The sequence below is a fragment of the Propithecus coquereli genome, unplaced genomic scaffold (assembly GCF_000956105.1).
Source record: "Propithecus coquereli isolate 6110/MARCELLA unplaced genomic scaffold, Pcoq_1.0 Scaffold6, whole genome shotgun sequence".
Taxonomy (NCBI): Eukaryota; Metazoa; Chordata; class Mammalia; order Primates; family Indriidae; genus Propithecus; species Propithecus coquereli.
In genome coordinates this window covers 7,797,375-7,822,638 of record NW_012151951.1, presented here as the reverse complement: position 1 = coordinate 7,822,638, position 25,264 = coordinate 7,797,375, and the positions used below count along the sequence as shown (strand labels likewise).

The 25,264-nt window shown below is 36.7% G+C and overlaps 2 protein-coding genes across 2 annotated transcripts in view; one reads left to right on the top strand and one right to left on the bottom strand.

Annotated features, from left to right (window-relative positions):
• The window catches only part of NPAT (nuclear protein, ataxia-telangiectasia locus), a 45,657-nt gene extending 39,362 nt beyond the window's left edge, over positions 1-6,295 (top strand). The window contains exons 16-18 of the mRNA XM_012659237.1: positions 1,876-1,936; positions 2,047-3,190; positions 4,640-6,295. Coding sequence (XP_012514691.1) covers positions 1,876-1,936; positions 2,047-3,190; positions 4,640-4,717 — 1,283 coding nt within the window. The 3' untranslated portion in view covers positions 4,718-6,295. The remainder of the gene's footprint in view (positions 1-1,875; positions 1,937-2,046; positions 3,191-4,639) is intronic.
• A 2,887-nt stretch (positions 6,296-9,182) lies between these two features.
• Positions 9,183-25,264, bottom strand: part of ACAT1 (acetyl-CoA acetyltransferase 1) — a 21,154-nt gene continuing 5,072 nt past the window's right edge. The window contains exons 2-12 of the mRNA XM_012659238.1: positions 24,884-24,931; positions 24,164-24,281; positions 23,808-23,903; positions 23,483-23,583; positions 18,657-18,800; positions 18,105-18,255; positions 17,059-17,154; positions 13,921-14,034; positions 12,852-12,916; positions 10,468-10,625; positions 9,183-10,026 (exon numbers count right to left, since the gene is read on the bottom strand). Of these exons, the coding sequence (XP_012514692.1) occupies positions 9,906-10,026; positions 10,468-10,625; positions 12,852-12,916; positions 13,921-14,034; positions 17,059-17,154; positions 18,105-18,255; positions 18,657-18,800; positions 23,483-23,583; positions 23,808-23,903; positions 24,164-24,281; positions 24,884-24,931 (1,212 nt within the window). The 3' untranslated portion in view covers positions 9,183-9,905. The remainder of the gene's footprint in view (positions 10,027-10,467; positions 10,626-12,851; positions 12,917-13,920; positions 14,035-17,058; positions 17,155-18,104; positions 18,256-18,656; positions 18,801-23,482; positions 23,584-23,807; positions 23,904-24,163; positions 24,282-24,883; positions 24,932-25,264) is intronic.

Genomic DNA, 25,264 nt, shown 5'->3' with positions numbered 1-25,264 from the left:
TCCACATTCTTCTACATATGCACCAGCTACTCTACAATCCTGATCTGTCCCACCAGCCGTCTCTACTTTTATACCTTGGCTTCTTAGCATTGCTTTAGAAGTGATGCCAATTTCTCACCCACCTGCCACTTGGCAATCATTTTAAGTGTCTGCTTGTCTGCTTTCTCTTCCATTCCCCCTTCAAACTCTTTCAGACTTGCACAACTTTTCTCAAATCTATCTAATCCCTCCCTCCTCACTCTTAGCCAATGATTTTATTTTCCACCTTATCAGTATTAAACTTCATTTTCTGATCATCACTCCCATTCAGTATGTACCATTCTACTTCCAAAATTATCCCTTTCCTTTCTTCCTTAAAGTAATAACTGTCTGTTAATCTTTCTAAGGTTAATGCAGTGTACTTATACTCTAAATTCTATCTTCTATATATTTTTCAACTTTAATTTTTTGGCTTCTTCCCTCTCTGGCTCTAAACTTACTTAGGTTTGTCCCACCTGCCAACTTTTTATCCCCAACCCCTCTCAATTTCTCATTTCTTCATTGACATTGTTGTCTTTTCTCATGTTTATATTATAATACTAAAACTGTCTGAGTTCACCAATGGCCCCCTAATATTGCCGTATGCATTGGAATTTTTCCATTCTTACCTTTTCTTGCCTATAACTGTTGATACTATGATACTATTGTTGGCTTCTGGAACCATCATTAAACTATTATGCTCCTCCCTTGCTTTTTTTTTTTTGAGACAGAGTCGCACTCTATCACCCCAGCTAGCGTGCAGTGGCGTCATTGTAGCTCACTGCAACCCCAAACTCTTGGGCTCAAGCAATCCTCTTGCCTCTGCCTCCCGAGTAACTGGGACTACAGACACGAGCCACAACACCCAGCTAATTTTTCTATTTTCAGTAGAGACTGGGTCTCGCTCTTGCTCAGGCTGGTCTTAAACTCGTGAGCTCAAGCAGTCCTCCCATTTTGGCCTCCCAGAATGCTAGGATTACAGGCATGAGCCACTATGCCTGGCCTCCTTGCTAATTTTAAATAACTCAAGACCTTTAAACTCTATATATTTAAGTCTCACCTTTCCTTGTGAAAGATCTCTTCTGCCTACTTTTTTCCTCCTTGGTTAATGTCACCATTGATTCCTCCTTTACCCTTCATACCCATATGAATGCCCATTATTGTCTCTAAGACTCTCATCATCTCTTACCTAGAATATTTATAGCTATCTATCTAGAATTCCTGCTTCCAGTTTTCTCCTCTCCGTTCCATCTTCCACGTTATTGCCAGATTGATTTTTCTAAAACATAAATCTATTCATGCATCTTTCCTATTTTTAACTCTTCACGATTGCCTCAAACCTTTTACATAATACACAGGGTCCTTCATGATCTCATCTTTGCTTTCCTTTCTTGTTGCTCTCCCACATAAATGCTGAAGCCCGTGGGGATTAAAATATGGTTATTAAAACTCCAGAGCATGTGCTCTGAGTGACAGATTTGTAAACCTGACAGTTACATGGACAGAATTTTAAATAGGTATAATCTGTTCTTTAAGTAATTGTCTGGATCTAAGCAGTATGTTAAGTGCAGTATTGAACACTGTAATTCATAGATCCAAATACTGGATTCATAATATTGGCCTGAAGTTGAAGCAAGTCATTTGCTCCATATCTAGATTTCCTCTGTAGCAATGTGTGAGTGGCTATCTTGTATATATTACAAAGCTGCTTGTTGAAAGCCTGTATGTAAAATTGTTTTGTTTGTACATTAGCTATCATTGAAATTTTGTTTTCATGATGTGTCATATTGTCATCTGTTCCATCCTCTTTCAGAGGAGTATATTCTTTCTCTCAGTAATGTTCATTTATAATTCCAGGAAAACAGGTAAATAATTTGGTGGATTCCTCAAGTCACTCAGTTGGATGTCCTGCACAAAGGTAAGCATAAAGTAGTTTCTATCATAGATCATTTGAATCCTCAGATTTAAAACAAAGGATTTCTTTATGCTGCTAGAAATAATTTATTTTTATTTATTTATTTATTGTAGAATTGAAGTTTCTGACAAGAATATGGTCACAGATCCTGGAAAAAAACTGGAAGAAATCACTGTTCCCTTCTCAGTAGAGAATATAGTGCCAGCTAGCAAACCATTTGAAAGCCACAGACGTGTGCTCTGTTTTGATAGCACTGTTGCTCCTGTGGCAAGTACACAGGGACCAAACCATAAAACGGTGTCCCAAAACAAAGAAAGGAATGCAATTTCCTTTCCTAATCTTGACTCACCCACTGTGTCCTCCACCTTAAAACCTCCTTCTAATAATGCTATCAAAAAAGAGAGAGAGAAACCTCCTATGCCTAAGATTTTATCTAAATCAGAAACTGCCATTAGCCGACATACCACTGTAAGAGAAACTCAATCAGAAAAGAAAGTTTCACCAACAGAAATTGTGCTTGAATCTTTCCACAAAGCAACAGCTAATAAGGAGAATGAATTATGCAGTGATGTGGAAAGGCAGAAAAATCCAGAACCTTCGAAACTGTCAGTTGGGCAGCAAAATGGGGGTTTACGGAATGAGAAAACTTCCGTAGCTTCCCTGCAAGAAGTCACCAAAAAACAAGGTGCATCCTCAAACAGTAAAAATGTCATTTCAATAGGTACAGCTGTGAAGGATCTAAAACAAGAGCAAACTAAATCTGCCAGTTCTTCGATTACCACAGAAATGTTACAGGATGTTCATCAGCACAGCCCAGTAAATCGGCTTGCTGATAGCAGTGATTTACCTGTACCCCGGGCACCTGGCTTAGGGGCAGGGGAAAAACATAAAGAGGAACCTACAGATGGTATCAAGGCCCCCTCTAGTAGACGTTTTGGTGAAGACAGTAGCACACCTAAAGTAATGGTCCCTCCTGTCACCCCTGACTTGCCTGCCTGCAGCCCTGCCAGTGAAACAGGCAGTGAAAACAGTGTAAACATGGCTGCCCACACCTTAATGATTCTCTCCAGAGCAGCCATCTCTAGGACTACTTCAGCAACTCCTCTAAAAGATAACACACAACAATTTAGAGCATCTTCAAGGAGCACCACAAAAAAGCGAAAAATTGAAGAATTAGATGAGCGTGAGCGAACCTCTCGTACTTCTAATAAAAACCTTGCAAATTCATCAATACCTATGAAAAAGAAGAAAATTAAGGCAAGTTTGAAAGTTTTAATTTCAAAGCCACACCTTTTCCTTCCTTCAATACTCAAGAGAATTAAGCACTTTTTGCCACAACTAACGGACCGAATATTATGGTCAAGATAGCTTTGAGTTTTGATTGACAAAATACATTTTTTTTTTTTTAATTTTTAGAGACAAAGTCTCACTCTGTTGCCCAGGATAGAGTACAGTGGCGTTATCATTGCTCACCGCAACCTCAAATTCCTGGGCTTAAGTGATCTTCCTGCCTCAGCCTCTCAAGTAGCTAATTTTTTTTTTTTGTAGTTTTTTATAGAGATAGTAGTCTCGCTATGTTGCCCAGACTGGTCTTGAACTCGAACTCCTGGCCTAAAGTGATCCTCCCAGTTCAGCCTCCCAAAGTTCTAGGACTACAAGGTGTGAGCCACCACACCTGGCCCTGACAAAATACATTCTATAGCAGTGTTTCTCAGTGTGATACTGAGAAGTTGTCTAGGTGAAACAGTATTTTTAAAACAATTGCTAAGACATTTATTTATAAACATCTTCCTTGGGAAAAGTGGGTTTTTGTTTCTGTCTTGGTAGAACCCAGATTTTTTTGTGAGAATGACATAGTCATTGAAAGATTGGGAAACTACTGTTGTGTGGAATTACCAAATTAAAAATTACTTTGTTCCTCTTAGATCTTGGATTTTTTTCCCACGTCTTATCTCTAACATAGGCCCTATATTAACATGTTGGAGCAGCAGAAAAATTAAATTTACCTATTTTTTTTTTTTAAACATGGTTGTCTATGGGAAGGCAATGCAGGGATAGCATTGATGAATGCAAGAACTCATTTATTTTAAGTTTGTTTAGCTATTTAGTAAGTGCATTGAATAGAAAGTGTTTAAAATGTCATAGAGGAAGCGTGGTATCTGGGAAAGAATCTTGGCTTTGCTGCCCTTCGGGTTTGGATTTGAATCCTGCATCTACTGGTTTTTGGCCCTGTGACCATGGTTAAGTCTTTAGCCTCTTTGGGTCTCAGCCTTATCACTTGACATGTTACCATACATCTTATATTTTGAGGACTGAATGTAGTGTATATAAAATACCTGGTGTATATTAAGTGCTTGGAATTTGAGAAGTGCCTTTTACTCTTAATATCTCAAAGCTTTCTAGGTAGTAGTGGCCATCATATGGAAAACATTTCTATCTTGTGTCATTGAACATTCATACACTCTGAATTTGTGTAATGTCTTTCGTCCTAAACTAACATTGAAGTACCTTGAAGTATATTTAATTAACTTTGGGTTAATAAAACTTGCCTGTATTTCTCTGTAGAACTAAAATTCTAATAAAAAAATTTTGGCAATTTTACAAGTATATGGAAGAACCTAATATACTGTTCTAGGTGAACTTATTAAGAAAGATTTTTGGCCTTGTTTGAGTTAATTTTTATTTTTTTTCTTCTTTTTTTGACAGAAAAAGAAGCTGCCCAGTTCATTTCCAGCTGGAATGGATGTGGACAAATTTTTGTTATCGTTGCATTATGATGAGTAAACATTCTAAACATAAGAACAGTAGCTATTTAAAACTTGTATCCCTTAAACTATGAGTGTAGGGAGTGGGATATTGACAGAATCTGAAAGCATGACCTGCACTTTTCACTGTACTGAAATTTCACTTTATATCTAAATCATGCTGTTTCTGAAGCAGCTTCCTATGTTGTAAATAGACTTACTTGGGATATTTTTATTTTGGAAAAAACATTTGCAGAAATGTAAGTAAAGCCAATCTGCAAAACTGTATAGCTTTGACAATTGCATATTGTAAATATTGTATAAATCTTGTTGAAATAGAGGTTAAATCAACCTAATGTTCTTACACTGTGTTTTTTTTTTACTTCTTATGAACCCTAATTGTGAGGCTTATTCATCTGGAATAGTTTCTTACTTCTTTTGAAGGAAAATGATGCTTATCCTTATAAATCACCCTCAGTAATTGTTCAACAAGACATTTAAATACATAGCCACTAAGTACTACAAAATGATAACCACCTCACCTGGTAGTAAAGTATCTAATCAGAAATCAACAGTTTGATGGGTTTCTTTTAGAGTGAATATTTTACCAAGCCCTTCTTACAGTCATAATAAAGATTATATTCCTAGAATTTTACACTTTACTATTTCTTCTGCTCGTTCATTCTCTTTGTTTTAAAGAGAGAATTTTGTAAACCATTTATTAAGTGTTCTGATCTTTCATTTATAACTTTTAAGATTTTTTTACAGAACTTTAAGTGGTTAGACTATTGAGCCATAAAAAGTTTGGTTTGTAGTAGTTGAGATTTCATAGTATGTATATACTTTTCCCCTAAATACTGGGGATTTAAAGAATTGCACTAATTCATAGAACCCTTTACATAGTAGTGAACAATGCACATTTAATTTAAATCTTCTGTTCTATGTTAAAGTTTGTGTGGAGGATTATCTTCTGGTGTCCTTTTAGAAAGTCATGTCCATCATAAGATGTAAAAAGAGAAATCATGGTTTTATATTTTAATTTAGTTTCTCCTAAAATGGGGTGTGTTAAATAACTATATCTATACTTAGATATAGTGTTTTGTCTGTGTGTCCCTTAGAGTGTTATAAAGAGTTACTCTCAAAAGGTACTTACAGAGAGTGAGAGAGGTGCCTTCTCTGCATTTAGGTTCATACACATCAGTTAAATTGAAGAATTGGTGTAAACTTAAATGAGAACAGAAATTATAATTAGTACCTGACCAATTGTGCCTAGATATTAAAGTATGTTCTCTTAAGTGCTTTCTGTTTAATTAAACACCAGTACATTCGGGTTTTTTTCTATGGTGTATATTTTGTTAAAGAGTCACTTTCCTCAACCATTTTTTTGTACTAGGCCTTTAAAAAAATAAATCCATCCTACTCCAACACAACATTTCTCAATGTAGAAATCATGTCTTAATTGCTGAACATTACTGCAGAAATATGTGATGTAAGAAGTTTTTATGATGTGGCAATGGTCTATTCCTAAGGAACTAAATATCATACAGTTAATGTTTATTTAACTTACCTTGATACTGTACCAGTTAGGTTTGAATAAATATTTTCATTAACCTCAAAAGTCTGAATTACTTTATATTGGCAATCTTGTTTAGAAACTTTGATTAAATTCCTTTGCAAGTCAATTTTTGTGTACTCTTTTTTGGGAGTTCATACAATGCTGAAAGTTACAGATTTTCTTCTCATTCAATTCATATTTATATGTGCTAAATACTGAGAATTCATATGCAAATAAGTTCACTTTCTTTAAGATTCTTTGTTAACTAGCCAAGAGCTTCTAGATGAAGTCCAAAGACAACTTTTACTTGGAGCTTTTATGTTCAAGAGCAAATCCATAATCCCCATCTCACCTTAAGTCTTTTAAAAAAAAAAACACAAAAAATAAAGTTTTTCAGAAAAAAATTAGTCATACCTAATTTAAAAGAGAACCCAAACAAAATTTAGAAAAAAAATAGGGTATTTGACTGAAAATTGTTTGGGTTCCCTTTTAAATGAGATATATGACTACTTTTTCTGACAAAAACACCTCTTAAATTTAACAATTGTATACTGTTTCTACTTTATTCTTTGCGTTTCCTTTTTTTTTTTCCAGAGTCCTTTTTGCATGTTTATTTAACTTCTTTAGATGAATAAAAAGTTATATGATTTTTTTTTCCTTTCTTTTTTCTTTTTTTTTTTTAGAGATGGTCTCACTCCATTGCCCAGGCTGGAGTGCCATGATGGTCATCATAGCTCTCTGCATCCTCAAACTCCTGGGCTCAAGTGATCCTCCTGCCTCAGCCTTCCAAGTAACTGGGACTACAGACACATGCCACGTAATTTCTAAGAATAAGTGTCATCGAGCCTTTTTTTTGCTTAAAATTGTTTTTATTATTGTCAAGATAGATTAAAATTTTTATAAATGTAGCATAGGTACTTAAATATATTGTTTCTAAATGTATAAAATTTGATATTTATTCAGTCTTATACTGTTTGAATCCTGTCTTACTTTGCTTTTAACACTTTTTTTCCCTAAATGTTTAATTTCCCATTATAATTACTTGGCCATAGCTTTTGCTTTGCTTTTGTATTGTTGCTCAGTGCATGGTAACTGTCATGATTTCATTTTGAATAATCTCTTATTTATATAAAATAGTTTTCCCTATTTGAACACTTTCTGCCTTGATTTCTAATAATTGTGGTATGTGCCAGCCTTCTCTTTTTTATCGTTGTATTTTTCAGCTTTTATCTTCTATAGTAATGTAAGATGTAGAACTCATCCTACTGGTGTTTGTTTTTATTTAGCAGATATGTTACCCATATTTCACCCCTACCTTTCCTTTTTCTCCAGCTCATCCTTAATTAGTCATTTAAAAAACTAAAAACTTTTACATACCTGAATTCTTACTTCTTGCCATGGGCTGACCTAAACCTTTGACTTTTTTTTTTCCCCGAGACAGGGTCTTGCTGTTGCCCAGGCTGCTCTGAAACTCCTGGTCTCTAGCAATCCTCCCACTGCAGCCCCCTGTGTAGCTGGGATCATAGGCACAGACCACCATGCCTGGCTAACCCTTCCTCATTTATGGAGGAAACATAAGAGTGCTCTATTTTTTAAGCTTTTATGTGCTTGAGACACTTTCTAATATCTTATCACTTTGTTCTATTGAAAACACATAGATGTTCACTTGTTCTCTGGGGTTTAATGTAATAGAAATAAGGACTAAGGCTACCTATTTTTCCACCTAGATGTTTGAGAGATTTTTTTTCCTTATTTTCTCCAGAATGTCTTAGTATGATTCTCTGCTAATTCACTTTGCCAATGAATCTTCCCATTTAGGACTTAAAAATCTGAGTTTTCCTATTATCTTTATGTTTTCTATTATTATATTGGATTGTTTCAGAATACTTTATTTTTTTTTTTTTTTTTTTTTTTTGAGAAACACCATTTACTTGGTAGCTCTGTATCTTTTCTCTCTTCCTTTCCATTTTTTCACAAAATTGTCAGAATGCTTTTCAGGTGTTTTCCAGATCACTGACCTTTGGATGCAGTATTTATTCTGCTTATATTCGGTGAAGTACTCTAATATATTTTGGATTTCCTTTTTTCCTGTATTTTACCCAGCTCCTGGTTCAGTTATAAGTTCTTATAAGTTGGGGTGGGTACTTATTGTGATTATGGAAAGGTGATTAAAGTAAAGCATAGTATTAATAAGTTAAGAACTTGGGCTCTGGCCTAGGTGAGGTTGCTCACACCTGTAATCCTAGCACTCTGGGAGGCTGAGGTGGGAAGATCGCGTGAGGTCAGGAGTTCGAGAACAGCCTGAGCAAGAGCGAGACCCAGTCTCTAAAAATAGGAAAAATGAGCTGGGCAACTAAAAGTAGAAATACTTTTTAAATTAGCCAAGCGTGGTGGCCAACACCTGTAGTCCCAGCTACTTGGGAGGCTGAGGCTGGAGGAATGCTTGAGCCTTGGAGTTTGAGGTTGCTGTGAGCTATGCTGATGCCATGGCACACTACCCAGGGTGACTCAGCAAGAGTGTCTCAAAAAAAAAAAAAAAACTTGGGCTCTGGAGCTAGACTAACTTGGATTTGAACCATAGGTTAGCTATTTAGCCACACTGCCTCAATTTCCTTAAAGCAGGGATAATAATGGTGTCCACTTATAAGAGTTTTTGTGATATGAGTTAATATAAAGCTTTGTACTTAGAACATGATTCTCAAAAGTTAGTTGTGATTGCTCTACAAATGTTTTGGAAAATACTTTTCCTCTGAATGTGAAAAACAGCTGTTCTTTTTTCCCATATATTCTTTTTTGTTCCTTCAAAGAAGTATTTGCCAACAGATAATGTGTACACAATGACCTTTGCTGTCCTCTCCCCATCCACACTGAGTGGGAGTTTTCCCTTTTCAGAGCTGCAGTTGAAGTTGGATGTGCATAGCCTCTGCCCACAGTGTTTTTAAATTTTTTTCCAGATGAAATGCAATTCACTATATTCATGCTATGGTCTGTCCTACTCAAGAGCAGGCATTGTGGCATAGTAGAAGTGGCAATCTCTTCCCTTTTTTATAAATCTATTCAGTTTATCAGTTCCCACCTTCTTTCCCACTCTTTGTGCTGCTATAGTAATTCAGAGCCCAAACCCCAGGCTTTTCTGAGTTTGACCTCTCCTGCCCAATACCCCAATCCTGAATGCTGAGGTTATGAGAAATTGCCCCGCACTAGACAGACCTGAGCACATGGGCTTCTTTCGTATTTCTAGCACTACTGTACACACTATGTGGTTTCTGCTAGTTTGTCCAAAATAGCCAGCTCTTAAACAATCTACTAAATATAAATTGCCTACAAATAACATTCACTTGACCTTTAACAATCCTCAAAAACAAATTATTTATTCTGTGAAATAGAAGCTTCTAGCTACTTACGTAAGTCACTGATATTGCACAGTTATTTCAAATAGTATAGATTCATAATGTAAAAAAGTATCAAACTTTTAAAGATTACCAAAAAAAGCAAAGAAAAAAATTTATTTTTAATTTCAAAAGGCTTTTGGATTTAATCCTTTTTATTTAAAAAAGTTAAAATAGAAAATAATTAAAAAATGAAATAGCTTATTTTAAAGTACAAGACCACCCAGCACAGACACACTCATTACATCAGGTCACACAGGGTTATCTCCTTAAACAGAGGGTGTCTACAGCTTCTCAATCAGCATAGCAGAAGCACCTCCTCCTCCATTGCAAATACTGGCAAGACCGTATTGTCCTTGCTTCAAGGCATGAGTCAAATGAACAACAATCCTGGCTCCAGACATCCTAGGATTAAGAAAGCATTTTGGTTTTTTAATGAAGTACAGAATTTAGGACTAACCAAAAATGTTTCTATTCCAAATTAACTTCTTGAAAATCTCATTAGCCACTACTTATAACTGAAAGAACTACTTTTCTTAAACTTAACAGACTTGTTTCAGGAAGGGTCACAGCTCTTTTTAAAGCCCAAGTGCAGACTTTAGTTTTAAGGTATTTTTCTTCTTCAGCATAAAACTATTAGGTTTCAAGCAACAGATGTGACAGATTTCTGTGTTCAGTGCTGGATACCACCTATCAGAAAAGGCACTTGCTTTATGAAGGATGAGTGGGAAGGAAATATTAAACTAAGACCAATAGGAATTATCACGAAGCAGTTTAAGTTTAGATAGACATGCATGCAAAGGCAGCTATTAACCTAGATATATTTTTCTTTATGACTTTACCTACCCAATTGGATGCCCCAGAGAAACAGCTCCTCCATTGATATTCACTTTTTGGGGATCAATCTCCAGCATTTTAATGTTTGCTAGTACGACCAGACTAAAGGCTTCGTTTACTTCCCACATTGTTATATCTTCTTTTTTCAATCCTGCATCTTTAAGAACCTAAAATTTTTTAAAAGACAGATGATGTTCAAATAGCAATCACAACTTTTTTCATTGTTTCTGTGAAATTCTATAATTTTGGTTTGTATTTCCCTTTGATGTTATTTAAATATAGAGGTTCTTAGGTTTAGGTGGAAGGATCCCTTTAAATTCTCATCTTATTGCATTATAATCAAAGAATTTTGTTTGCATTATCTTGTATCCATTTTGAGGAGATAAAATTTGATTTTCTTGAATATTCCACAGATACTTGGAGGTATATTCTCTATTGGGGGTATATAACGTTTTAGGTATTTTGTGTGTGGCTTTATTAACTTTAACGTATCTGACAATCAGTTCTCATCCATGTTGACTGTAGATTTTTGAAAGTGTTAACAAGTACATAGGAACTAAAGTACAGTGCTTGTTTGGCAAATCTTCATCTTCATTACGTTTTCTGGACAACCACACAAGGATACGGTATAGGACATTCCTTTTTCCTTTGGCGCAGAAAGCTTTGTGGAGCCCGGTATCAATGTGCACATCTGGAGTTCCCATCTCCTTCGTGGCAAATTTCAAGATCAAGAAGGGCATGCTTCTTGAGGCCCACTCCAGGTGGGCTTGTGAATGTTGATGATGTATTCTCAGGTCACCACCTCATTAATGGCAGAACAGCCCTTCTCACCACCCTTCTTTGGGGGGAGCCATTCTGCCCAGCCCGAGTTGGAAAGAAGGCTATTGTATTTTTAAGATTGCTTTAACTGATTATATGTTGCTTAGTTCTATATTCTTTATCTGTCAAATGAAAGAGGTATGTTAGCTTCTACTATTAGTATGTATAATTTTTTTTTTTCTTTGTTGCCCAGGCTAGAGTGCAGTGGTGCAATCAAATCTCACTGCAACCTCAAACTCCTGGGCGCAAGCAATTCTCCTACCTCAGCTTTCTGAGTAGCTGGGACTACAGGAACGTGACTCCACTCCTGGCTTGTATTAATACAATGTTTTTCTTTGCATCCTCTGTAGTTTCTCCTTTATAAAAGTTGCTGTGGGGTTATCTGGGGCCCAGATATTTACATCTGTTACATCTTCATTGTAAATCATTTATTTAAAGTCTTTCATTATATTAATACGATCTGTTTTGTTTTGGTAGATCCTCAGCTATGTAGGAAGGTGTTTTGTGCTAGTGATTATCCTTATGCTAATACTTTTATAAAATATTGCTAGTACCCTTTTTCTGTAGAGAAGAAATTTTATTGTGGGCAACAATAAAATTAACATGGAACTCTTCCTCCTCCTTCCTCTCTTCTACTAGCGAGCTAAAGTAGCTTTATAAGCTGTACAACTCAGCTTCCTCTGTTCCAACAGCACAAGATAAAAGATGGTACCCAAATATATCCACTTCTACAGCTCTCAGAGTCAGGGTCCAGAACTGGCTTCTACCTTCAGAAGCCAGAACTGTTTATTATCCTTGCTTTCTAATGTGATGCATTCACTTTCAGAAGTTATATACTTCTGTCACTTTCTATTTACTCTGGACAGATCATTACCACCCCCAAGCCCCATTGTTTCTGATGCTTCTCTATTCTTATTCCCTACTAATTCTGTTCTTTTTTTAATCTGGGTGTGCTCTCAGAAGTTCATTGTCAAGGTGAGGCCCTCTCTTGGAAGGAATATTTGTTGAAGATTTTTGAGATCCCTGGACTCCTAAACCTCCTCAGCATTCTTTCTTTTCCTGTGACCCCTTAGCAACTTCCCACAGAGACCTGGTTATTTCTGCCTTTGATATTAATAGCACTTAGTACAATTTGGAATATGTAGGTTTTCTGTCTCTAGTTTTACTGTTTACTCTAAGACCTGATGCCAATACTCCTCTTTAGGATGGAGACTTCTCCTTCTGGGAGTGACCATTTGCTTTGAATTCTATTAAATAGATCTGGAATCACCAACCTTCCCTTTTTGGCTACCACACCAAGTGTATGAGTTCAGCATCATACTTGCAAGTAATTCAGTTATGTAGTTTTTATCTGTTCTACTGAAGATCTAGTTTGTGGGCTGCTCTTTTATGTATTTATTTTTGTTACCCTTGTTGCTCTTACTGTTTTCAGGAGAAGTGGGAAGATTCAAAACTAAGCTATCTGCTATGGCAGATGAGTAACATTTAAAATATAAAAACTGCAACCTTGGTATAAGCAAACTAGAGGTTGGCATAATGTGATACGGGACCATATTCCATCACTTTGTTCTCACCTTAGGTACAGCATATGCAGGTGCAATTGGAAAATCAATGGGTTCTACAGCAGCATCAGCAAATGCTATTAAAAAAATAGGTTGTTAAAATCTTTTTTACAAGCACCCAAAGCTTTGTCCATTATATATAATATGCAAAAGCCAAGTTAATCCATTAAATGCAAGTTTCCTAACCCTTACATGTAAATGTAGTTGTTCCTTTTCTAAGATTCTACTCTTTATAATATTAAACCAATCACTGGGACATTGATTTTCATTGAGAGAGGATTTGGGAATTTGCCTCTAGTAATATTAGCACTGTCTAGAAATTTTTTTTAAACTACAAAACCTCACATGTCTAGAGATATTTTTGATTGTCACAACAGGTATGCCACTGGTTGCTGCTAAACATCCTAAAACATACAGAACAGCCCCTACAACAAAGAATTATATAGTGTAAAATGTCAACAGTAGCTGAGGTTAAGAGACCATAATCTAAGCTAACACTAAAAATGAAGTTTTTATAAAGTAACAAAATAGCATCTGTTTAAGTCCTTAAGAAGAAGGCAAAGCAGATTTTGCAGTTAAAATAGGCTTAAGAAGATTGAGGGGCTTGCCCAAGGCCACATATAGTTAATAAAAAAAGCCAGAACATCCGGATTTCATATTTCTGGACTCCCATATTCTTTTTATTCTACCTGGCTGCCTCTCTCGGTTAAAGCATGTACTTTGTTTTCTCCTACTCATCATATAGGACAGGAAGAGGTTTTTAAAGCTTACTCTTATATAAAGCAAAGTATAACGAAAACATTAAAAGAGTTTCTATCTCAATTGAAACACGTATAAATTAAATTCTATCATGAAGTACAGCCTATAGGTAGCACTTTGGTAGTACTTTGCTGCACCTACAGTGAGTGGCATACTACCTATAGGTAGTACTTTGTGATAGGTATAGGTAGGGTATAGGTAAATATGGTGTAGGCATAGTAGAAGTAACCAACTTCAGTATTATTTATTATCAACAAGGAACCTCAATTTCAGAAACAGTTTATAGATCTTTAGGAATAAATAAGGTCAGAACATTTTCTACCTGCTATTCTTGCCAGTGGCTTAACGTTGAGCCTCTTGGCTGCATCTGCAGTCATCAGAACCACAGCAGCTGCACCATCATTTAGTGTGCTGGCATTGGCAGCTGTAACTGTGCCTGAAAGCAACAATGAGCATGAAGTCAAACACTCCTTCACACTGAATTCATTTGGTGCAATTTAACAAATACCTACAGGCCGGTCTTGGTGGCTCAAGCTTATAATCTTAGCACTCTGGGAGGCTGAGGCGGGAGGATCACTTGAGCTTCAAAGTTCGAGACCTGCCTGAGCAAGAGTGAGACCCCATCTCTACTAAAAAATAGTAAAAATTAGCCGAGTGTGGTGGGGCACACCTATAGTCCCAGCTACTCGGGAGACTGAGGCAAGAGGATCACCTAAGCCCAGGAGTTTTCAGGTTGCTGTGAGCCAGGCTAATGCCATGGCACTCTAGCCCTGGCGACAGAGTGAGACTCTATCTCAAAAAAAAAAAAAAAAAAACAGAGTGAGACTCTATCTCAAAAAAAAAAAAAAAAAACCTACAGAGGACTGCCTAGGTTGCTAAATATATAAAGAAATTGCAAATATGGATGGAGATATTTCCTGCCCTCAGGAAACATGTACACAGCTAACTGTAACACAATTAACGTAAGAATGCCTTTTGGTGTTAGCTTTCAGTAATAGTTTTCTCAAAGCTAGCTCAAGAACACATACATGATAGTACTAGGTAAATGCTGGTCTGCAACTCTTCAAAGATAGGGACCAGTTCACATTTTTCTCCTCAAAGTCTAACTCTGCTTATCCAAAATATAGCAGATACTCACTCTAATACTTTTCAAATCAGTGCCAAAACCAGATACTTCTTGGCTAGAATCACAGCCAAATGTCAACAAATACTAAAAACCACTGTACCACTTTAACAGAATTTTATGGTATGTGAATTATTTTATTCAGTATGAAATGTCCAATTTCCTTAAGTATAAACTACGTTTGACAGTTGGTGTCTCTAACATTTCACTTTGACACTTGTTTTATTATTATTGTGAAGGTACATCCTCATTCTTTCAAACACATGGTTTTGCTTATGATTATCTTTCAAATTTTTTTTAGAGCAATTTTTGTGAAACCACAGATAAGTCAAATATTCGTGTTATTTTCGAACATGAGTTCCATCACGGAACTGATGCTGTGCAGACAGCTTGAAATAATGAAGTGTTTAGGAGGGATGTGGCTAATGAATGCACAGTACATTGATGGTTTGGGAAGTTCTGTTCTGGTGATTTTAACCTTGAAAATAGGCTGGGTGCAGTGGCTCACGCATATAATCCTAACACTCTGGGAGGCCGGGGCAGGAGGATTGCTTGAGCTCAGGAGTTCGAGACTAGCCTAAGCAAGAGTGAGAGCCTCTCTCTACTAAAAACAGAAAAATTAGCCAGGTGGCATGGTGTTTGCCTGTAGTCCCAGCCACTCAGGAGGCTGAGGCAGGAGGATTGCCTGAGCCCAGGAGTTGGAAGTTGCAGTGAGCTATCATGATGCCACTTCATTCTACCCAGGGTGACAGAGTGAGACTTTGTCTCAAAAAAAAAAAAAAAAAAGGAAACAGAACCTTGCTCCTCACTGCACAGATTAAAAAAAAAAAAATCTTGAAAATGAGCCATTTGGGTGACCAAGGTGGATAACGAAAGCTGCAGTGGAAGCAGATCCATCTTGACCTATGCGTGAATTAGCAACAAGGTTTGACGTTACTATTCCAACAATATTGGCCATTTCAAACAAATGGGCAAGGTAAAGAAGCTGGATAGATGGGTACCACATGAATTAAATAAGTGTCACAAGAGAAATCATCTTGAAGCTTGCCTTTCTTTGCTGCCGTGACATAAAGGCAAACCATATCTACACCACATTGTTATGTGTGATGAAAAATGGATTCGACAATCGCATTTGGCACAATGGTTGGCTAAAGAGGAAGAACTGAAACACAGTCCGAACCCAAATATTCATCAAAAAAAAGCTAATGGTGTCTGTTTGATGGTCCAGCACCGGTATTACCTACTACAGCTTCATGAAACCTGGTCAATTGATTACAGTGATGTCTACTGCAACCAGTTGGACAAAATGATGAGGATGCTTGCAAGGAAGCAGTTGAGATTGGTCAATGGAGACAGGCCAATCCTCTTGCAAGACAACGCTCGACCACATGTCACACAAACAACGCTGCTCAAACTACAGAGGCTGGACTTGGAAACTCTCTGTCATCCAATGTATTCACCACACCTTGCACCAACTGACTACCATTTCTTCCAGGCTTTGGACCACACTTTGCAAGGAAAAATATTCAATTCTCAACAAGCTGTGGAAAATACCTTTCACAATTTCACTGCCACTCACTCTCCAGGCTCCTTCGCTATTGGCATAAGCTACCATTAAGATGGCAAAACTGTGTCAGTAATTTAGGTGCACTTTGATTAATTGTACTATTTCTTGTTTGAGATATAATAAACTTTTTTTTTTTTTTTAAGGCAGAGTCTATGTCACCCTGACTAGAGTGCAGTGACGTCATCATAGCTCACTGTAACCTCAAACTTCTATGCTCCTGCTTCAGTCTACTGAGTAGCTGGGACTACAGGCACAGCATGCCACAATGCCTGGCTAATTTTTGTACTTTTTGTAGAGATGGAGTCTCACTCTTGCTCAGGTCAGTCTTGAACTCCTGAGCTCAAGCAATCTTCTCTCACCAACCTCCCAGAGTGCTAGGATTACAGGTGTGAGCCACCACACCCAGCCTAAACTAAACTTTTGATTGGAAGTTGGACATTTCATATTTAATGACCTAATATATGTCAATAAGGCTGGTTTTTAAAAATGTCAATGAAGACCCCATAATAGACTGCCACATATGAAAAACTGAATTCCATAGTCACATTATACAATCTCTTCCCAGAATTTATATATTGAACATATAAACTGTCATACAATTTTAAATATACTTTGAAGTAATTTTACTTGACTCTAATATTAATATATTGAAAATTTTAAGTAACACCTAGATGTTTTGGAATTACTTTTTTTAAATCCTTGGGCAATTCCAAGAATAGATGTAGTGTACTGACTCAATTTTTTCTTATGCTTCATTTCTTAACACTAACCATTTTCTTTTTGGAAAACTGTCTTCAGCTTTGGAACTTTGCTAAAATCAACACGTTTATATTCTTCATCTTCTTTTACCACCACATCTGGTTTACCTAAAACAAAAATATTTTAAGTAATCACTACTCAAGACAATTAGTCATTCAGCAAAAAACTGTTGCCCCAACGTGCCTGGTAGTCTGTGCCTCCCTTTGTATGCCTGCATACCTTAAACCATCCTAAGGAAATACTAACCTAGAATCTACCATCTGTTACCTCAATTATGTTAGTGTCCTAAAGAGGAGCTTATTAAGTAGCTTAACAAAATGTAAATCTTCTACACATCCACATCACACTCTCTTCTCTCTCAGGCCCCTTCTATAATCTCTCAACTGCTCTCCTGACCCCAGGGTAGATGTCTGACCTATGTGGAATAAGCTCCAGGATTCTAGTATTCTATCATCCAGAGCACAGTAATCATTCCTATAATATAGAAATGTAACCTACACGAAGTTAATGAGTCTCTACTGTGGATTTATTTTGCTGAAACTATTGAGGAGGCCTCTTTCCTCTTTTAGAACCCTACAGATATGACCCTAAAGATGGAGGCAGCCAACTTAAGCCTAAGAGAATAAAGCACAAAAGCATGCAGGAATGAGAAGCCAAGAGAGCATGTCCTAACAATACTGAATACCCAGTTCCAATCCCTGAAGTTCTCAGGGCTGACTGGTAGCTGCTGCCCATCCTTCAGTTCTGGGAGGTACCTCCAATAGCCTTCTAGTAAATGCCCTTTTTTACTTAAGTTACTGTGTTGTCTGCCATTTATATCTCTCAAATTAAAAATAATGTGCTTAGTAGATCTTATAATCAGATTGAAATCTGACATTAAATTGGGTTGAAATATGTTATCTCAGAACTGGCACCTCTTCCCTTTATTAACCATAAGTAGAAGTATCAGTGTCCTCAGTTGAAACAAACAAAGGTAATGTACTAATTTAAAACTTAAACATTTCAGCAACATGTGAAGTCTATTAAAAGTTAAAATGTATTTTGGAACATTCTCTGCCTTTTACTGCAATTGTGACAGGAACAACTTCATTTCCAAATTTTCCAGTTTCCCATGCTACTTTGCTTCTGGTGTAAGAATTAACAGCATAAGCATCCTGTGCATCTCGTGAAATATTCAGTTTCTTTGCTGTATTCTCAGCACAGTTGCCCTGAAAAAAGTTGGAATATTTTAAAACTAGGTTAAGTAATTTTAAAAATATCTGTTAACTTATAACTTGTAACATAGTTGTTAGCAGTTAAATTTAGTTTCTTAATATATCCTTACCTCTACACTAGGTAATTTTTCACTCATGTCTTATCTTCATATACTTGAATTAGCCCAGAAGTTGCTATTTGAGAAGTCAGAAAATGCCCTATTCAAGTGTGGGACAATTTTTTAACAATTGAGCCACACTCCTACAATAGGCATCGAAAAATATTTTCCTAAAATGAGTGTCTAAAATCAACATTTATAGAGCCTATCCTTCAGTTCAGTTTGTAAAATACATAAAGAAAAATCAAGCAGTACTGGATATCAGATAGCATTTCTCCATTAAAAAGCAACATTTACCATATGAATTTTATTGTAGACATCAGTTAGCCCATCTTTCACAATCAAATCTTCAAGCTTTACCCCACCATATGGTGTTGCTCCTCTGTTCATTACATACGGAACATTGGACATGCTCTCCATCCCACCTGCCACCATCACGTCCTGCTCAGCAATACAGAAAAAAACCAATGTCAATTCAAATAGTTGCAAACCCATTATAACCCTTTACCCAGCTACCAGCAAACAAGTATTCTACATACTTTATTAAACATTTGTTACACAGGGAATATGGGAAGTACCCTCTTTGCCACGTGACCACGATGAAAGGAAACAAATGGTCTAAAATGTGTAATGAGGCCAGGCGCAGTGACTCACACCTGTAATCCTAAAACTCTGGGAGGCCAAGGCAGGAGGATTGCTTAAGGTCAGGAGTTCAAGACCAGCCTGAGCAAGAGTGAGACTCCATCTCTAAAACAGAAAAATTAGTCAGACACAGTGACACATGCTTGTAGTCTCAGCTACTCGGGAGGCTGAGGCAGGAGGATAACCTGAGCCCAGAAGTTTTAGGTTGCAGTGAGCTATGACGATGCCACTGCACTCTAGCTGGGGTGACAAAGCAAGACTCTGTCTCAAAAAAATAAATAAAATGTGTAATGAGAATTAAGGTTAGAATCAACATTAATAAGAATTGCAAGAACTTTTCATTTAAGACCATCTTCTAAAATTCCTAAAATTGTTTTTGTTTTTTTTTTTAAGGTTCTCACTCTGTCATCCAGGCTAGAGTGCAGTGGCACCATCATTGCTCACTGCAGCCTCTAACTCCTAGGCTCAAGGGATCATCCTGCCTCAGCCTCCCGAGTAGCTGGGACAATATGCATGTACCACCATGACCGGCTAATTTTTTAAAAAAATTATTTTGTAGAGATAGGGCCTACGTTGCCCAGGCTGGTCTCTTCAACTCCTGGAATCCCAAAGTGCTGGGCTTACAGACATGCCCAGCCCTGAAATTCTTACACCTTCTAATCCTTCATTTCATTCACACTCCTAAAAACTTGGTCTTGTAAAAGATTAGAAGTAATCTCAGTTCATGGAGATAATCCTTCTACTTCCTTGATTGAGATCTTCATCAACTCTTCCCAGACAGCTGAAATAATTTTTCACTTGATCTTCTAACATGCAGCCTTTCCTTCTACCACAGCATCATCTGTACTTACCCGAGTCATTTTGGCTAGAATGTAAGTCTGATCATTTCACACCTTAAAGAACTCCTCAGCACAGTATACAAAGCTCTTTGCAATCTGCCTTCTTTCTTGCTTCCTTTTCATTCCCATTGACTGAACCTACACCTCAGGTCATACAGAACTAGTTAAAGGTCTCCAGAGATACCATGCACACACACACCCTCTGCATTTTTTATAGAGAATCTTATTTATTACTTACAAGAGATAGGGTCTCGCTGTGCTGCCCAGGCTGGAGTGCAATGAGGCAACCATAGTTTACTGCAACCTTGAACTCCTGGGCTCAGCAATAGAGATCCTCCAGCTTTATAGACCCCTGAGTACCTAGGATTACAAGGCATGTACCACCATGCCCAGCTAATTTTTTTTTTTTGTCTTGACATTTTGCCCAGGCTGGTTTTGAACTCCTGGGCTCAAGTGATCCTCCCACCTCAGCCTACCTTCTAAACTTTCCCCAAAATGCCTACATTTCCTTTAAAACTAATCAAAACACAGCAACATTATGTTTTCCCTGACCACTTATTTCTATCCATTCTTAGAACACTTTCCCTTCCTTTTGTGTTCACCAGTGATCTTGTGATGTTTTTATTATTATTATACTGTATTGTAGCTATATTTCTGTGTGAAATCTTCTCACTAGATTAAGCTTTTTTTTACTGAAGCATAATTTTCACATATTACAACTGACTCTTTTTGGTATACGTGCAATCCTGTGGGTTTTGACAAACATATAGTCATGTAATTATCACCATCATCATCAAGGTGTAGAACAATTCCATCACTCCCCAAAATTTTAGGCTAAGCTCCTTTGAGAAACCCTGTCCTATTTTTATATCCTCAGAAACTGGGAGACAGAAGCTTAATAAATATTAATCACTTAACCTATTATTACAAGTCAGCAAAAGAAATTCACTTGCATTATAATGGCTAATTAAAAACAGTTTAATATACAATATTAATGTAAATATAAAATTAAATCCATTGATATTTTCTCACATTCTTTAATCAGGACGAAAAACGAGCTCTATATCAAAGAATCCTAAATATTTTGCCTATTCTGAAAGATGGAGATTCTTAATTCGTTCTCATTTAGGTTTTATTCACTTATCTTGAAATATTTCCAGGGGATGATGGCAGTAAGTGCTAGAAAATAAGGTATCAGTTATTCTTCATTATAAAATAAAATTGACCATTTTCCAAAATCACAATCATTCAAAACAAGGCATTTCCTAGTATGCCTATAAGTGATTTGTATACATGCACAAATGAATCAAATAATACTAACTGAAAGTATCAATACAGTACAAATAGCATTTACTAGAGAATCACAATAAATCAATTAAGGAAAGCTTTCCTTGTCATTCAGTTTAAAAACAACTAAACAATCTCATAACCATTTTTCACCTACTGGTTTGACAAGGGTTTGGTAACAACCAGTAGATGAGGATATAAGCAAATGGACCCACACAACATCTAGAAATTGTTAACTTGTGCAACTTTTATGGAAAGCATTTGAAAATACCAAGATTTTAGGCCGGGCGCGGTGGCCCACACCTGTGATCCTAGCACTCTGGGAGGCCAGGGTGGGAGGATTGCTTGAGGTCAAGAGTTCAAGACAAGCCTGAGCAAGAGCAAGACCCCATCTCTACTAAAAAAAAAAAAAAAAAAAAAAAGAAAAATTAGCCAGGCGTTGTGGCATGGGCCTGTATTCCCAGCCACTTGGGAGGCTGAGGCAAGAGGATCACTTGGGCCCAGAAGTTTGAGGTTACAGTGAACTACAATTATACCACTGCACTCTACCAGGGTGACAGAGTGAGACTCTGTCTCAAAAATTAAAAAAGAAGAGAATTGCACATGAAGAGATTTTTTTAATGTTTCAGTCACCACTCTATCTCCAGTGACTGTCACATTGTAGATGCTCAGCTAACAAGGGCAGAACTAGGATTTGATGTTAGTCTGGCCCCAGACTTTGTACTCTTAATCACTACACTGTACTATATCAGGGGAGTTGAACTAAGTCTAAGTACACAAAGATATATACATATACTGCAGCATTATTTAAAACAGTGAAGAACTGGATGGCTCGTCCAATGATAGTGGGTTATCAGAACTTATTAACATTAGAGTCACTAAAGTTGATATACAACCCCCCACTGCTAAATTTGACTGGCTAAAAATTAATTAATTAAATTTAAAAAATAGTGAAGAACTAGAAATAACCTAGGTGTCCATTCAGTAAAGAACTGTAAAATATACTACAGTTTAATTCAATAGAATACTATCTAATGTACTGATAAAGAAAGATATCCAAGACATTAAGTGGGACACAAAAAGGTTAAAAAACTTGTTCAAAGTTTCTTTGCTCTTAAGTGGCAAAATACCCAAACTGCTGAATGAGTCAGAGACTCCGATGGGGTAAAAAAAAAAGAAGACTTATTTTTCATTTTATGCCTTTCTATACGATCTGAGTTTTTAGCATATGCATATATTGCTTTTATAATAAAATATCTGATACAGTAGCTCACATAACTCCATCCTTTTTTTTCCTTCTCTTTGGCTTGTCTTCTAATTAGAAACAAAGCAAAGTGGGAGTAACAGCAAAGGGTACACATAACTGTAGTTCTTGTATGTGTAAGAAATAATTTGAAGACACCTCACAACTGATTTTACCCTGGTGTGTCACACCCTGGTAGGCTGGAATGCACTAGATAGGGATAAAGATTTGTCTTCTCATTTCAGCCCTGTAATTTTGTGGCTGTCTCAGTTTTTCAGATTGCCTCATCTGAAAAATGAAGGGCTCAGATCTAATAAAATCTTGTTTCTGTGAGTCTAGGTCTAGTCTCCCAACATGGCATATATTTGCTAAGCAGCCTAACTCTTGCTTGATCTCAGGTAAAGACAAGATCTAGATAAGCAAGGCCAACAGAAAGCCCTTACATAAACTTAACTGCTGAATCTGGACATTGTAGGAACTACGAATTAGTCATCAATCCTGGGCTCAATCAGTGATTTGATGCCTAGGGTTAGCACCTTGTTCTCTTTTATAATGAAAACCCTTCTTATTCTAGCAAATACAGATTTACAAATTTTTAAATCATCCAGTCTCAGAGAAAGACTCTCGAAGACTAAGCTGCCTTGGAGTGCAGTGCCATGATCATAGCTTACTGAAACTTGCAAGTCCCAGGCTCAAGCAGTCCTCCCACCTCAGCCTCCCAAGTAACTGGTACCACAACCACACAGCACCATGCCCAACTAATTTTTTAATTTTCTGTAGAGACAGGGTCTCACTATGTTGCCCAGGGCTGGTTTTGAACTCCTGGCCCAAGTAATTCTACCACATTGGCCTCCCAAAATGCTAGGATTATAGAAGTGAGCCACCACACCTGGCCTGAAAACTACTTTTTAACACAAGACACTTTGGCTAACATTTTGACCATACTTCAAATGAAATTAGCAAATACAGGCACTTGAGTATCTGAGACAACACAGCAACTTCATTTATGAGAAAGAACCTCATTTTTAGGACATGAATATGCTTAGATTTTTAGTGTCTTTTAGCACTGGGTATTATTTTAATTAATAAATGGAAAAGAAGGTGCTTCTTACCTGATGTCCACACATAAGATTTTGAGAGGCCATCATGATGGCTTTCATCCCTGAAGCACAAACTTTGTTTATGGTGGTACATGGAGTAGAAATAGGTAAGCCTAAAAACAATATAAGTTATACTGTTGAAAAACGAAGATACTCACTTTCAAACACAACTATAGAATTAAAATTAATAGAGTACATTAGTGTAACCTGCACCATTTCTTCTGCCAATGTTTCTATAGATTATATAACTCATTTAATATTTTATTTAAGCTAAAATGACCTCCATTTTGCCATTTCACACATGTCAAGTATAAAAGCAAAAAGGTATTCCTGGTACCTGCACCCAACGCTGCTTGCCTTGTAGGGGCTTGTCCTTCACCTCCTTGTAGAACATTACCCATGTATGCTTCTTTCACTTCTTCTTTTGGAATCCCTTTAAAAAAAAAAATGCCAAAAAGACATTTCTATATTTTATTCAATTTAATAACTAGTGATTACCTGATAAGGTACATGACATTACCTATTAGGAATGGTTGCTTTTTCTTGTCAGTTTTGAGTTTCAATCCAAAGATTTCTTTACAAGGGAATTCAGAAATGTAGGCATTACGTTATGTGTACAGTAAATGCAAAATAAATATCTGTTCCATTGAATCATTGTGCCTCCTCAACATAAAAAGCAAAGCAACTACTCACCTGCCTTTTCAATGGCTTCCTGTATTGCAATGGAACCAAGTTTGGTGGCTGGCAGTGAGGAAAGGCTGCCTAGAAAGGATCCAATGGGTGTTCTTATAGCACTTACTATGACTACTTCCTGGCAAGACAAAAGTTGGTAAAAATTATTATAGGTATTTTACCTAAATCATCTTTCATTAAATAAACATAATTCATAAATATCTAAGAAACACTATTTTTATAAATGAGTAATTAGTCAGCAACTGCCACCTCGAGAGTGGGAGGAGAGGCATTGAAAAAAAAGGAAAAGAAAGATATTACTAAGTCACTTCAGTGACCCTTACAAAAAACAAAGAGAGGCGCCCTGAGAGGAGCCATCACCTGGTGATGGAGTGATGACCCTTCTTATCTAATCCCCAGGCCCTCTCTTATGGAATCTTCCATGTGGTCTCTTCATTGTACCAACACAATACAACGGGGTTCTCTGAGAGTAAAGGAAGAACACTGCCAGTTTTAGAGGGAAGGTTGTTTTGCAGAAGAAAATGGAGAAGAATTATGCAGGTACTAACTGAAATTTTTATGATAATCTAGTAGTTTAATATTTGCATAGTTAGCTCCTCCTAACCATTGCATAATCCTGCTTTGACCTTCACATATACCCAAATCATAAGTATATGCAATTTTATTGACATTTCCTTTAAATTCCTGAAATTTTAAAGCACAATTTAAATTTATACTTACATTCAAAGTGGGTTTTGACATATAACTTCGCTCCATATACCTTATTTCCTGTAATGTAAGTATTTATAATGTTATAATGTAAAAAATATCAATCTACATCATTTTATAATTATCAGTGATGAGATTATGGTGATTTCTTTCTGCTTCTTTGTGCTTTTATTTCTAAGTTTTCCAGTCAGCATATATCACTTTTACAAATTAAGACTTTTTTACTCCTCATAATAAACTTTTCTGACTTCATACATTCGAAATGTATTTTTTTTTTTTTTTTTTTTTTGTTTGTAATTCTAGGAGGTGCACATCTGCTTTCCTGAGCCAGGTACACTAGCGGCTGGGAACTCTGACATGGGACACTTATATTAGTGTAGCAGCTTCTCAGTG